General features: G+C 35.9%; 1 protein-coding gene across 1 annotated transcript in view; it reads left to right on the plus strand.

The window, feature by feature from the left end:
- The first annotated feature begins 9,441 nt into the window (after nucleotides 1-9,441).
- Nucleotides 9,442-14,632, plus strand: part of LOC120299460 (vomeronasal type-2 receptor 26-like) — a 31,733-nt gene continuing 26,542 nt past the window's right edge. Inside the window, exon 1 of the mRNA XM_039324316.1 lies at nucleotides 9,442-9,586. Coding sequence (XP_039180250.1) covers nucleotides 9,442-9,586 — 145 coding nt within the window. The remainder of the gene's footprint in view (nucleotides 9,587-14,632) is intronic.

The following is a 14,632-nucleotide window of genomic DNA, read 5'->3' on the forward strand; positions in this document are numbered from 1 at the left end:
GGTAAACAATCATCCATGTCTGAAAAAGAAAATGCTATTAATACAGGGTGGAAGATTCTGCATCAATGAAGACATGTTTAATAGTGACTTAAAGTAAGTAAGTAATTCAGCAAAGTCGGCCCAGCTTAATGCTTTAATTGGAACTGCCTGGTAGTTATAGAGCTATTGCTAGACTGTAGAAACTAATAAACCTTTTTTGTAATACAGTCAATGAATGTGGATAGAATTACACTCAAGTCAAATGTATTTTTACATTTCACCTACTCCTTGATTAATCTACTGAATATTTCAACTGATGAATAATTGGACTAATAAATATTGTAATTGATATAATTCAATGTAGAGTTCATCACATTAAATTACAGCAGTATAAGAATCCATAGGAATTTCTTATTGTAACATGGAAAAGATGGGTGATGAAAGAAATTTTTTAGAACCATCCATGCAGACCAATGGCTGAAAAATGAATTTCTATCCTTTTGTGAATATATATCTCAGACATATTATCTAACTGTAACATTTTTAAAATACAACATGTGAATATATTCTGAAGGAGAAGAAATTTCTCTCACAAATTTCCACATGGATATATTTAAATTGAAGGCCAGCTCACATTGAAGGACAGATTATTTATTTATTAGATTGATTTAGAGGAAAGGATATAAATTCTTCATGTAGTATTATGCAAATGGAATACAGTTGGAAATTTATATATTTATTTAAGTTGATTTCCCACCCAACTCTAGTAGGCAAGGTAGGCAATGTACATAACTTTAAAAAAACAGCAGCAAAATAATAGTTAGGACCAGTTAATCAACAGCCTTCCTAGAAGTTTGGAATAAATTTAAAACAAGGTCTATAAAGTGTTACTGAATTTGAATTTGGAGAATGAATATGTAAAATATTGTAAGATTCAGTGGGCAAGGAATTTTGGATATAATGTAATATTTGAACAATGGGAAAACATGTAGACCAAAAGTCCAAAATTTACACTAAATTATAATTTAAAAGAAAAAGTGTTATAAGATGATGTATTGTTGTTATTTAAGACCAGATAAGTTCTCAAGAATGTATAATGGTATTTCAATTGAATGTTGGAAATGCAAATGTAATAAAGGAACCTTTTATCACTTATGGTGGACATGTGACAAAGAAAAGAAATATTGGAACAGAATTCACAATGTGAAGATTCTCAATGTGAACATAAAGATAAAACCAGAAACTTTTATTTTGGATTTAATGGATAGAGACTTGTAAAAAAAATGGAACTTTGATGTTATATATGTTGATGGCAACAAGATTACTTTATGCACCAAAATGGAAGGATGCATTTATTCCCACAATGGATGAATGGCTGCAAAACTTGATAGAGTTAGTAGAGATGGCTAAATTGACTACTTTGATTTTTTTAAAAAAAGAATTATTTTTGTTACTACTTGGAAATGGCTTCTGGACTTTGTGCTTGAGGTGAAAAAATGAAACTTTGATTTTGTGTTTTACCGATTAGATAGGTAGAAATGGTGAGTTTATATTACTACGTAAAAGTAAAAAGTTGAGGCTTGATGCTATTATCTTATTCTACTGCACCAAAGGGAGTCAGAAGACAATGCCTTTTCTTTCTTTTTTCCCTTTGCTCTACACTTTTCCCTTCTCCCTCCCTTACTTTCTCACTATTTTCATTTGTATTTTTTGTATTTTATATTATAAACTAAAAAAGCAACAGAATAATGATTAGGACCAGTTAATTAACAAGCAACCCAGATTAAAATATACTAATAAAATCCACCACCCCCCATGTTATAAACTGAATGTAGCCTACCTTTCTCATTTGTAATCTTCCCCTCTGGACATGAATGGCACCCATAGCAGCAAAATGGTTTCCCTTCTATCTTGGTCTTACTTGAACCTGAATGACAATTGTCATTGCACAGCGAATGGGGTCTTTTCTGAATGATGAACATGAATGAATTAAGAATCAATTTGCCATTCCATGAGGGCATTTATTCATGTAAAGAAGACACACACAAATAAAATATGAAAAAAAAATAACTAACTTATTTTCTAGCATATTGTGAATATTTCTGGAAAATTCTTTCATGTTTGTTTTTAAAATTGAGTATAACTCATTAAGTTTTCGTCTGCAGTAACTTCAGCAATATTTATTTACTTTTAAATGATAGTGGATGACATCTAAGCTGCTGTTTTTGTTTTAATTATTTCTGCTTTCCTATGTGCAAGAGTTGATTTTTTTTCCAAACAAAGCTTTATCTACTAGTTTCTACATCAAATATAGTGGGTTGAATCCAGATATGAGTTTTTGAAGTAATTGTTTTGATGATATACTACAAATGACTGGTTGCTATGCTCAACCATTATACTAAAGACCACTGAAGCCAACTCGCTTGTTATGCCTCACCCAAGAAGGCATATTAATGTCTTTAAAGCTCAAACTACCAATAACAAACACTAGAAAACACAAAATTTAACATATTTTAATGCCCACCCAGCAGCTGTTCGTCTGTCTGTCTTTGATTTGAAACAGAATTTGTGGTTTACTTTGTTCATCTGGAGAATTCTACTTTTGACTGGAATACATAGTGATAGTATAAGCAATAACAACAATTTGTCTAAGCATAATATTAGTATCAAAACCTCTTGCTTCAATTGAAGCCAATAAACCAAACCTTACGAAAAGGAACACTCCAAACATTCAATATGTAAACTAAACTACAATCCGATCTGTACAAAATATATACCTGGTTAAATCTAGTGGGCCATACAATGGAGTCCTCATGAATGTTGAGCAATTTAGAAGAGAATGAATTTGGGTCTATCCATCCAACTTTGATTTTTGTAAATGTGTTATTTGAATATGTGACCCAGCTGAAAATATCAAATTCAGCCATTATATGCCCATAATCATCAAAAGAAATGTTTTCTCCAGCACTGTTTTTAAAGAAAGAACTTCTCAGAAACTTGTGGAGCTAAATTGGGGAGATAGTGGAGAGACATGATGCCATAAAATATTGTAACATTTAGAATAGTCCTATCAAAGTTAAAAGCTATGAGTAATGGAGAAAACACATTGCTGCAAAGGATACATATTAAACATGCTAGAGATAGGTTTATACTGATGGTACTCATTCCAACTAGTACTAGTACAAGGAGGAGGAGGAGGAGGAGGAGGGAGGGAGTGGGCAGTGTCCAAGTGAGCTGTACAAGTAATGTGATGACAAGATGTCACATGTGGAAAAGTAGTTACATTTAATATAATAAAAAAAATATTTGTTCAGAAAATTCTACTCTCTCTAAGTCAGAAACCATAGTTTCAAAACATAATATTTTCATTTAATTTACTAAACAAACTTAACAATAGAAAACTAATATAATATTAAGACCACAGGGACTAAACAAGAGAAAAAAATTCTCCTCAATATGAACTTTTACACTAATTTATATGGTAACTTAAAATGTCTATTGAAAGAAAAAGTTATGAAACTTCATGTAACTCTTTTGGGACAAATATATTGAAACATTCAATATGGTTTTTTTACACATCTGTACATCTGTCTTTAACATTCCGGTGATATATATAAATTCTCTGAAAAAATATGATCCTAAAATTCTAGCAACTGATGATCCTCAGATCAATTATGAGCTCAGATGCTTTTCTATTGGGTGTCTTTTAAATTTCTTTTCCGGCACTTTCTGTACAGCGGACTATATCTGTTCATATTGTTCTATTGCATTCACTAGGTCTCACATTGTATTCTGTATTCCAAGTAACTCTTCCATACTGTTTTGCAAAATACCTGCCACGGTTCCTGATTTAATCGATCTTGTCCAATCTCTTTCATGTTTCCTCTCTGTTTTCTCTTGGATGAAGTTATAGCATGCAAAGCATATGCCATAATGTAAACTGCATTGTAGATGCTGTAACTGTGACCAGACATGCTTGTGTCAAAGAGGGTCACAGGTAGATTCTCCAATTTTTCCTCGCCGGTGCACGCCTCCTTATGTTTCTCTTCTAGAGTGGAATTTGAGAAATCACAATTAAATGCTTCTTTCCACAAGACTCTGATAAAGCCATCTCTATTTTCTGAAACAGGATTTCTTTCTTTCAGAAACTTCTGGAACCCTGTAGGTGAGTTTGTGTGAATTGCGAAGGACAGAGCTCCATGGAGACAATTTACATCCCAATCTCTTAGAAAACCAGGAGATGCAAAGTCCATCTGGGCTGTCATAATCCACACTCGACTCTCAATTACTATATCATAAAATTGTGCAAAGTGGAAAATTGATCTTAAGACACTAATAGTATGTATTTCGCCTTGTATAATAACAGTATTAGCTGTACTTCCTGTAACAATATGTGACGTTGCAAACCATTTAGTTCCAGTTTCAGCAAATTCACCTGAAAAAGTCATTTTGGGCATTGTTTCTAAGAAGTCCACACAGATACCATGCTGAGAATATATGGGAAGAATATTCTGAACAAATATCTCTCCGTTGTCATCATCAAAAGCAACTACACCAATCCAGATCCAATTGAAATATAGCAGCAACTCAAGAATCCCCATATACTGAAGGGTCCCATCTGGAAACATCTGGTGGAAGAAATCTTCTTTGGTCTTGTCATTTATTATCGGAGATGAACCATATAGGATCTTGAGATAGAACACATGAAAGATGGGAATCTTGACGATAAATTGAATGGTGCACTCATTTGAAAGGTACTGGGTGACTTGCTATATAAATTTGTTCTACAAAAGTTTTTGCTCATTCACTGTATGCATTCTTAAATCCCCCCTCCTTTGGATATATATGGATTGTATTCAAAAATTACAAAATGGAACAGAAATAATACAAATCATATACAATCTACACTATCTTCTGAGGTATTGAAGGTAAAGCTAAAATTTAATTTTACTCCTTTAATTCAGCAATAGATCTGATCCTAGTCTTTGTTTCTTGTCTATAAAATGGTATTGAACATGTACAGAACATGAACATTTCTGGTGCTGCTGATCTCCTTACTGAGATGTTACTAGATATGGGATGACAACATCTGGACTACCAAATCTAGGCAAACAACTGATGCCAAAAAAATATGATGGTTTTCTCTGTTTTTGTTACAACCTACTGGTTGCTTGTATTACAAAGTGTAGATATGGTAAAAAACCTGTTAGAACTTCAGGTGAGATGATTGAGAGACCTCTTGGGGAAAAAAATTGGGAGACTGAAGACAGCTATGCATATTACGAAGCTCCTCTGACTATCTCTGGAGAAAGAGAGTATATGAGATCATATGATTACTTATCGCTGGATATATATTAAAAAATCAGACAAGACTCTAAAAAAATGAGATAGAATGTCATTTCAGGGGACTAAATAGAATAATTTCTTCTTAATAGACTTTAAAAAAGATGCTTGCTAAAGTTTTGAAGAAATTCAAGGCAAATGATAATGATGATTCAAATGAATTATAGAGCAAGGTTGATTTTTGTAAAAAGAAGGAATATAAAATTGGCTTACTTAATTGGGATTAAAATGATACATGTTCTAACTTTGAGGGAGTTATTTTTATATTTGAAAATGATGTTGCTTATTAGATATGCTCATAGTTAATGATGATTTTTTGTATATTTGTTATCTAATATGATTATTGTAGTGCTGTTTGGACTTTTTGGTGACATGTGATGAAGGTGGGAAGTTGTTATGTTAGTTATATTTTTTCTTTTCACTTTCTATTATATTTTGATTAACTTTCCCACACCATTGATTTTTTTATTTTGATTTATATTGTCTATTATTACCAGTATTGTACTTAAAACATTTAACAAAATTGTTAGTTAAAGAAAAACCTAAGGTTTTCTTTCTAAGGAAAGAGAAATATAATACATTTGATGGTACTCCCAGTTGAAGGTAGGTTCCTGGAACTGTTTTGGTTTCCCTCCCTTTTTGAATACACTATGACAAGAAAGCCTAAGATTTTCAAAGTCTCTCAAGAAAAGCTCTTAATCAAGAGGATGGATTGATACCTGAATAAATGGATAGACAATGCACTCATTTTAAATACATCATGGCTCCGAAGCTAATTTTAATTAAATTCAACATGCTACAACCTTCACGTAGAGTGATATAGATTAAAATATAAATTAAACCACCACCATACAAGTTCATGAGAGAGAAAAAAGCACAAATTGTATTCCACAGTCTAACATCCATTAAAAAAAATCTACTTAAACTGTTCTTCCTCACTGTTGTTCCGTACTTACCACTCACATGTGGAATTTTGTAGATGCTCAGGATGTTTGTCATGTGGAGACAGACTTCAGAATTAGGTCCCCCAATGACTCCCACAATGTTATTGTGAAAATCACATTTGTAGTTAGGAATGAATTTGTCCTTTGTGGATAGTAGTTCCATAGAAGCAAGATAGGTCCATCTTGCAAAGAAATGGCTGTTTAAAATGTGGAAGCCTAAACTCACATTGGGTAAGAGTTGGGCATTCTCATTTATTTCCTTCACAGCAAACGCCAAGGCCAGGATGTGCTGGTAATTCTGAGTAAATATCCTATGTCACAGGAAATTGTTTCGTGTGAGATCACATTTTTTAATACAAATTCTATTTAGACATAACCATATCAACAATCCATCCATCCATGGAAAACACAGTACTTCAAGTCAACTGCACAGATCAATTATAAAAAAAAATATTTTCTCAACTTAAATTATTTGAAAATTATTAAATAAACAGTGTCACTCTCACAGATACACCTGCTCAGTTTCACAAACCAATTTATCTTTATAGATATTATACTGATACTTACTGAATATAAAAACATAAGCTAAAGAGAAATAGCCTCTTTCATTTTTGCAAGCTTTGAAGAATATAACCAGAGGAGTCAAAATTATTCTTTCTTTAACATAGAGAATACCTATAATTTAGGGAACAATGATGTTCTTGCACTTCCATTAAACACATTCTATTAAAGTGTGTTTTACTATCATACTTTTCATGTGTCCTATCATCTCTCTCATAATATTTTTTTATTATTATTACATTGACTTTTTGCAAATGCTTGGAGAAGTCTCTGCTTTTTCTTGGCAAGGTTTTTTCAGAAATGGTTTGCCATTGCTAGCTTCCTAAGGCTGAGAGATAGTGGCCCAAGGTCAGGTGTCCTATCATCTCTCATCAGTTTTCATGTGTCCTATCATCTCTCTCATAATATTTTGGTTTTTTGTTTTAATTATATTGAGTTAATGATGACTTTTGGCAACTGCTGGCAGGAGTTTCTGCATTTTCTTGGCAAGATTTTTCAAAATTGGTTTGCCACTGCTTCCTTCCTAAGGCTGAGAGAGAGTGGCCGTAGGTCAGCCACTTCATTGAATGCCTAGGTTTGGAGAAGAGCTCAGGGTCTCCTAGTTTCTAGCCTGTTGCTTTAACAACTATATCAAATTGGCTCTTTCCTCATAACCTATATCCTCTGTATTTTCCCATGCTTCAATTAACACCATTGAATTTAGTGAGCTGTAGAGTTACCATTATAATTATGGGTACTAGATTTCTTTTAAAACCATTGAAAATTTTCTTCCTCATTCTTACAGTTTCTCTTTTGTACCTCTACCTGTTCATCAACCAACAAGCTTCGTAAGAAAATGAAAAGCAGCTAATACTACTTTTTCTGTGCTAAACAACTGAAACTTCTCCCTTCTCCCTTGAAGAATAAATATGAGCCAGAAGACATTGACAAAAGCATACATTTACATTGCCTAAAAGACTGACAAGATATCTCATTGCATTCTTTTGCTGTTTCTTCTGTAAATTGCACCTATAAGTGAGAACCCTACAAATAAGTTGAATAACTTGAGAACTTCATTGCATCCAAGCTGCTTACACAAGGTCATCATAACTTTCTTCAGAAGGTGGCATTTCATAGCTGATTGGACTTAAAAAAATGTAACTCTGAGAGAAAATGCCTGCAATAATGAAATGGCCTGGCTGGTAATACTTGTGGAGAATAGAAAGAGGTTCACCAACAGGACATTTCACAACAGGGACTTCATTCGGAGCTTCTATAGCTATCATCAGAGCCACAAATAACACCACTTGGTTTGGGAGTGTTCCTGTCTTCTTCCAGCATGCATGATCACTTATTGATGTTAAAATGATGTTCATTCCAGTAGCCACACTCAGCTGATCTAAAGCCAGACCTATGCAATATCAGTTAATAATAGTGATAGTAGTATAGCTCTGCCAGTCTTTTGCTTCAGTTTTGCATGAGGCATTACTATAGTTAACCTTTGTAGTACTCTCCTGTCCAAAGGGAATGTTCATGGATGAGGAGGAGATTCTACTGATCATATTTATTTAATAATTATGGTCTGATGGGGGAATAATGTCCAATTTGGAATGCTGAGTTCACAACAATCTTTTCAGAAGTCAACATGTTGGTGTTTATCACAGCTCAGCTGATATAGTCTTAATTTCTGAACTCATGAGAAATACCAATTATGTAATTTCCTTGACTAAGATAAACTCAGAAAAAAAATAAGTATAAAATATGTTCAAGAAATGGGATATATATATATATATATATATATATATATATATATATATATATATATATATATATACATATAAATTGGAAGTGTCTTGGTGACGTTTCGACGAAGTCCCATTCGTCATCTTCAGGCTGGTGTTTCTTCAGTTTCTTCAGAAAACCTGAATAACCAAAGACCTACACATATCTATATTTTATACACATATATGGGCGTACACATATCTATAATATATATATGTATGTATGTATGTATGTATCTATGTATGTATGTATGTATCTGTCTTTGGTTATTTGGGTTTTCTCCTGCGTCAAATTGGAAGTGTCTTGGCGACATTTTGATGAAGTCTCATTCATCATCTTCAGGCTGGTGTTTTCGGTTTCGTGCTTCTAGGAGCAATGTGTGATTGTAGCTGTTTCTTCCTTTTAACTGCCAATGGGGGTATGAACTGATTGGATGAGAGTTTGGCTGTGTTCTGATTGGTTAGGAGCTTGGCTGTGCTCTGATTGGATGGGGGGTTGGCTGTGCTCTGATTGGATGGGGGGTTGGCTGTGCTCTGATTGGTTGGGGGAGTATTCTGTTTCGGTGGGGGCTTTGTTGTGCTAAGGTTAGTCTGAGTTGCATGGGGATGTAAGATGGTGAGCTGCATTACTATTGTTTGGCTTCGCGTTCATGGTCATGCCTCATCTTCATGGTGGGTGTCAGTTTGCTTCATTTATGGATTGGAGAGGTTTAAAGTGGCTAATAATGCAGCTGTGGTCTGGCTTCTGGTTTGTGGTCATGTCTACTTTTGAGCAGGTTAAGGGCACTCCCATGGGGTCGCCGATCTCCAGCATCATAGCGGAGGCAGTGTTGCAGCAATTGGAGCACGTAGCGATGACCCAGTGTTGTCCTAAATTCTGGGCTCGCTACGTGGATGATACATTTTTCATCATCAAGAGGAGCCAAAAAGCTGGTTTTTGGGGCATACTTAACTCTGTGTGCGTGGATTTGCAGTTTACGGAAGAAGAAGAACACCAGGGTGAGTTGGCAAATCTTGATGTCCTAGTCCATCGCCAACCTAATGGAACCCTGAGGACTAGGGTCTACTGCAAATCCACGCACACAGATAGAATTCTGCACTATGATAGCAACCATCCAGTGGCCCACAAGGCCAGCTGCATTAGAACACTCTTCAAGAGAGTAGGCTCCCACTGCAACTCTGCTAAGGCTAGGATGGAAGAAAAGAAGCACCTTTTTAAGGTGTGCAGGCACAATGGTTACCCCATGAAGTTCATCAGGCACCATGGACTACCATCCAGACCTCCCCTCCCCATCAGGTCTCAAATAGAAGAACATACATCACAGAGACTTTGCATTACTCTCCCTTACATTAGCAACATCTCAGAAGCCATGGCTAGGCTATTGGCACCCTATGACGTGAGGGTGGCACATAACCCCAACCAGACGTTGCGATCTAAGGTGATGAGATTGAAAGACCCACTCCCCATCATAGAGAAGTCCAATGTCATTTACAGGATCAACTGTGAAAGTTGCTCTGCCAATTATGTGGGGGAGACCTCCAAACCTGTCAAAACTAGAATTCACGAGCATAAGTTGGCGGTAAGGAGAGGCAACCAATATTCCCAAATCGGAGTGCATATGCAAGAATCTGGGCATAGGTTCGATTTTAATAACATGCAGGTGATGGCCAGTGACAACACGAAGGGGGGCCGGCTCCTTAAAGAAGCGTGGCTCTCCAACGAAGAATCCATCAACCGACATGTGGACCTATGCCCAGCACATGTATCATTAAGAGCATGGGCAATGCGTGACCGTCCCTCTGGAGGAAAACAAAGTAACATTACGTGCCTTCAGCAAAGAGGGTTGACGGAGGAGACGAGCCTTGGAAATGCCCAGATAGGGAATAATTAGCAGCTGAGTAACTCTCCACCTGCTGAAACATATGCCCATCTCCCATGGGCACAGGAGTGTATTGACAACCAAGAGCCAACTGCCAATGAATCAAGGGTCTCCCCAGGAACAGCGAGGAGTTTGACAAAGAAGCGATCTTGTACAGACCCCAGACTATTAAACAATCATGATTTGAATGATTGGAATGTCACGTGTAACTCCACCAGCGATCCTGCAACTAACTCCATTCATGACATTTCCCTATTGAGCTGCTCTCACCTTGGGAATGCAGGAGAACTACGGGGAGATGGGGAGGCTGTTTGTTATAATCTTAGAGTCTCCACACACTCCCACAGACATTTGAGAGGAATGACCCCCTGCAGGAATGTACAAGGAGATGCAAGTCATGATCGCAAGGGCCCCGCCTCTCTCCCTTTAAGGAGGATTGCACACCCCCAAGTAATGAGTGAATGTATAAACAACAGTGTGGGGACAGCCCCCTCGGGAGAAGGGGTTAACAATCAACTTGTGGGTGCCACAAATTCTGGAGAGGATGTTAAAATCACCCCCATTGAAGAGAAAATAGAAAGGGGAGTTAACAAAGTGATACGAAGGATCAGGAAACAGGATGATACAAACACAATGGAATCCTGGGCTACGGAGACGAACAATGAGGATATAGTTGTGAAGGAGGATCGTAAACAGAGAAACAGGGGGAGGAGAATGGAAATAGGGAGTACTAAGAGGGAGCATGAGGAGAATAAACAACATAAATAAACAACATAAACATAGACAGTGCACATTTAACTACATAGAATTAAAGAGTCCCCCCGACTTACAGCCATACAAAGAAGGGAGGAAGAGCTGCGATATCGGCACAAGTAAGGAAAGTGAGGAAATTACAGCTTGCAATACAGAAACTACGATCAAAATGCAGATGGTTTGGCTGGGACCCATGACGAGGTCAAGAAGCCAGGTGCAAAGAGCGCCACATTTATAAATAGCTTCTCCCATCGACTGGACGCTACCCTGATGATGCTGGCAGAAGCCAGCGAAAGCTTGGTTTTATTCTGGTTTTATTCTATTAAAACTTTTTATAGTTTTGTAACTTTTTCCTTGTATCAGCTCAAACTAGAGCCATCCATATGATGTCACAGTTGTGACTGCTGCCTGTGGATGGCTCTAGTTTCCTTACACCAGTTCACCAAACCCTCAATCTCCTTGTGGTAAGCACCATTACCATATAATAGGCTCTTTCTCCTTTTATTTATTTATTTATTTTTGCTTTCCAATATATATCCTAGGAAAAGGGAGTTTAATTTTACTGAAGTAATACTTTATTGGTCACTATAATAAAAGTAGCGGATCAAATCCAAATACTATACATTTTCAATTAGGTTATTTTGATTTTATGCTGTGATTATATTCAACCAATATGATAAGGACTTGGAAGACAAATTTTAATTTGCTTAATTAATGATTAATTTGCTCTATCCAAGAAAGATTTTTTAATTTAATTTGTTCTATCTCGTTTTATTATTTAATGTTGTTGGACATTGACCGAATAAATAAATAAGTTTCAATTTCAATTTCATATGAGCAGTTGGATAGTCAAGCATTTAAGCTTTCTTTAGGCCAGCAATATATTTAAATAAAATATATGCTCCCAAATTCCAAAGAGAACAAATTTATCACATTTTGCTGATCTCTTAGCAGCCATTTGGTTTATGTTTGTATTTGATTCCATTTTAAACAGAAATAATCAATTATGTTAATCTTCTGAATTTTAGTCACAAAATATAATATAAATTTTAGTATTACTCCTGTTGTTATTTTTCTATTTGCAGTGACTCATTGATGTATTAATCCCAACACATTATCATTTGGATTAGGCACACTTAATCAAGTGGATCATTTGGATCATTTATTATCTGCCCTCATTTATGGGGCTCACTTCTTTGTCCACTACTATTTGGTTAACCAGAATAAAGGCAATGTAAACTAAACCCATTAACATTGATAAGTCATGCTCTAAAAGGAAATTTATTTTTAGACCTTTTGTATCCACAGTAGCAAAGGAGAAATCAACATAACCTACTCATTAATGAATTCAGAAATAAAGTTCTGCAATATTCACCACTATTCAGTAATAAATATTTGACATAGAAATGACCAAACCAACATAACACCCTTCTTCTGAAGTTAGTCCTTCAGAAGCTGAAGAGTGACAAACATGTTGGCAGGGATTGGAACATCCATTCCTTTATTTTCTCATCATGAGATACAGAGCTAATGCAAGGAAACTTGCTGTTTGAGTGAAGAGAAAGTACCTCTCTCAAAGATTGAGAGAACTTGGGAGAACTACTTGCCAAGGAGAACATGATGTGGGGAAGAACATGATGGGGAAGCTTAGTGGCTAAATGAGAATTCACCATTCACTATAAAGAGCATCCTAGCAATTGAAAGTTATGCCTTGGACTATCTCCCCAGACAAAGAACTATTAACTCCCCTTTTGACACTGAAGTAGTGCTATTTCTTATCTTTGTCCTGGTTTTCCACTTTATTGGGCTGCTTGAGGGAACCTCAGAATGACACATTAGGTATTGACTGTTGCATTAATCACTGAAACAATGTCTGGTTGGGATAGCAACTTATTCCAATGAAACTTAAGCCTCGTGAATATTTTATACTAGGCAGAGGTTTATGGACTAGCAGAGAGGGATTTGGGTCCCAGTCACCATACAAGCTGTTGAGTTATCCCATAGAACAATCTCATTCTACCTAATACTATTAGAAAGGAAAAGGCTACATTCAACCAAATTCAACTGCTTCTCAATATTAAAGAAATAATTTAACATTGCTTCTTCCAGAAAGGTTTAATGAATTTGCATAAAACCTGGAGTTTTAGGGGAAGGAGGTGTGTAAAGGAATAAAAAAACACAAAATTGAATAAAGACAAATACTTCCAACTTCCTTTGATACAGTTGCAAATTGTATATATATATTAACTTTTTGACCTAAAATCATAAGTCTTGGACTTTTCAAGTTGGCACTTTTCATGTTCACACCTTGTCTGTCAAAAGAAGGACTAGGGTTGACATGATAGCTGTATTCTAATGTCTAAGGGGAGGGGGGTGGGGAAGTGTGGGGGTGTCAGCTTATTTTCCAAAGCACCTGAAGGCAGGATAAGAACCAATGGATAGAAACTAAACAAGGAGAGAAGGAACTTATAAATAAGGAGAAATTTCCTGAAAGTTAGAACAATTAATCAGTGGAATAACTTGCTCCAGAAATTGTGGATGTTCCAGCACTGGAGGTTTTTAAGAAGAGGTTGGACAGCCACTTGTCTGAAATGGTATACTACAATGGTCTTGTAGTCCAATGCACTGCTTGACCAGTGCATTGGACTACAAGACCACCAAAGTCTCTTCCAACTCTATTATTCTGTTTTCTATTCTGCATTTGTCCAGAATGATGTTAATTACCTTTTAAAGGTCACCAGTAATATGTGATCTAACTGAGCACAAATCTAAAGAGTAAATCCTAATTCAAAAAACAAGTCAACATGTTTTGAATGTTCAGAATGTAGTTAAACTAGCCCAAAATTTTACAAAAATACGTACCTGGTTAAATCTTGTGGGCCATTTAATAGAGTCATCATAAATACTGAGCGATTTAGAATAGGAAGGGTCTGGGTCTATCCATCCAACTTTGACTTTTGCGAATGTGTTATTTGAGTATGTGACCCAGTTGAAAATATCAAATCCAGCAATTATATGTCCCTTGTTATCAAAGGAAATGTTTTCGCCAGCACTGTTTTCAAAGAAAGTACTTCTTATAAACCTATGGAACTAAATAGGGGGAGAAGTTGAGAGAAAATGATGATATGAGACACTGTTCACAGTTGAAAACTCTGGGTAATGGTCCAGACATTACATACATTGCTGCAGAGACCAATATTAAGCATGCAAGATATCATAAAAGCACTCATTTCAATTAAAAGAAGAAGAAGGAGAAGGAAAAGGAGAAGGAGAAGGAGAAGGAAAAGGAGAAGGAAACGACATTTTCAGTGAGTTGTTTAGGTAGTAGGGTCACATTAACAAGAAAAGCTGAGGTGACACATTTGAATAAGTAGGTATCTTTAATGTGGCCAAGGTTGATCTGTTTATGAGT

Source organism: Crotalus tigris, unplaced genomic scaffold (genome assembly GCF_016545835.1).
Source record: "Crotalus tigris isolate CLP2741 ecotype Arizona unplaced genomic scaffold, ASM1654583v1 scf7180000024297.1652928, whole genome shotgun sequence".
Lineage (NCBI taxonomy): Eukaryota > Metazoa > Chordata > Lepidosauria > Squamata > Viperidae > Crotalus > Crotalus tigris.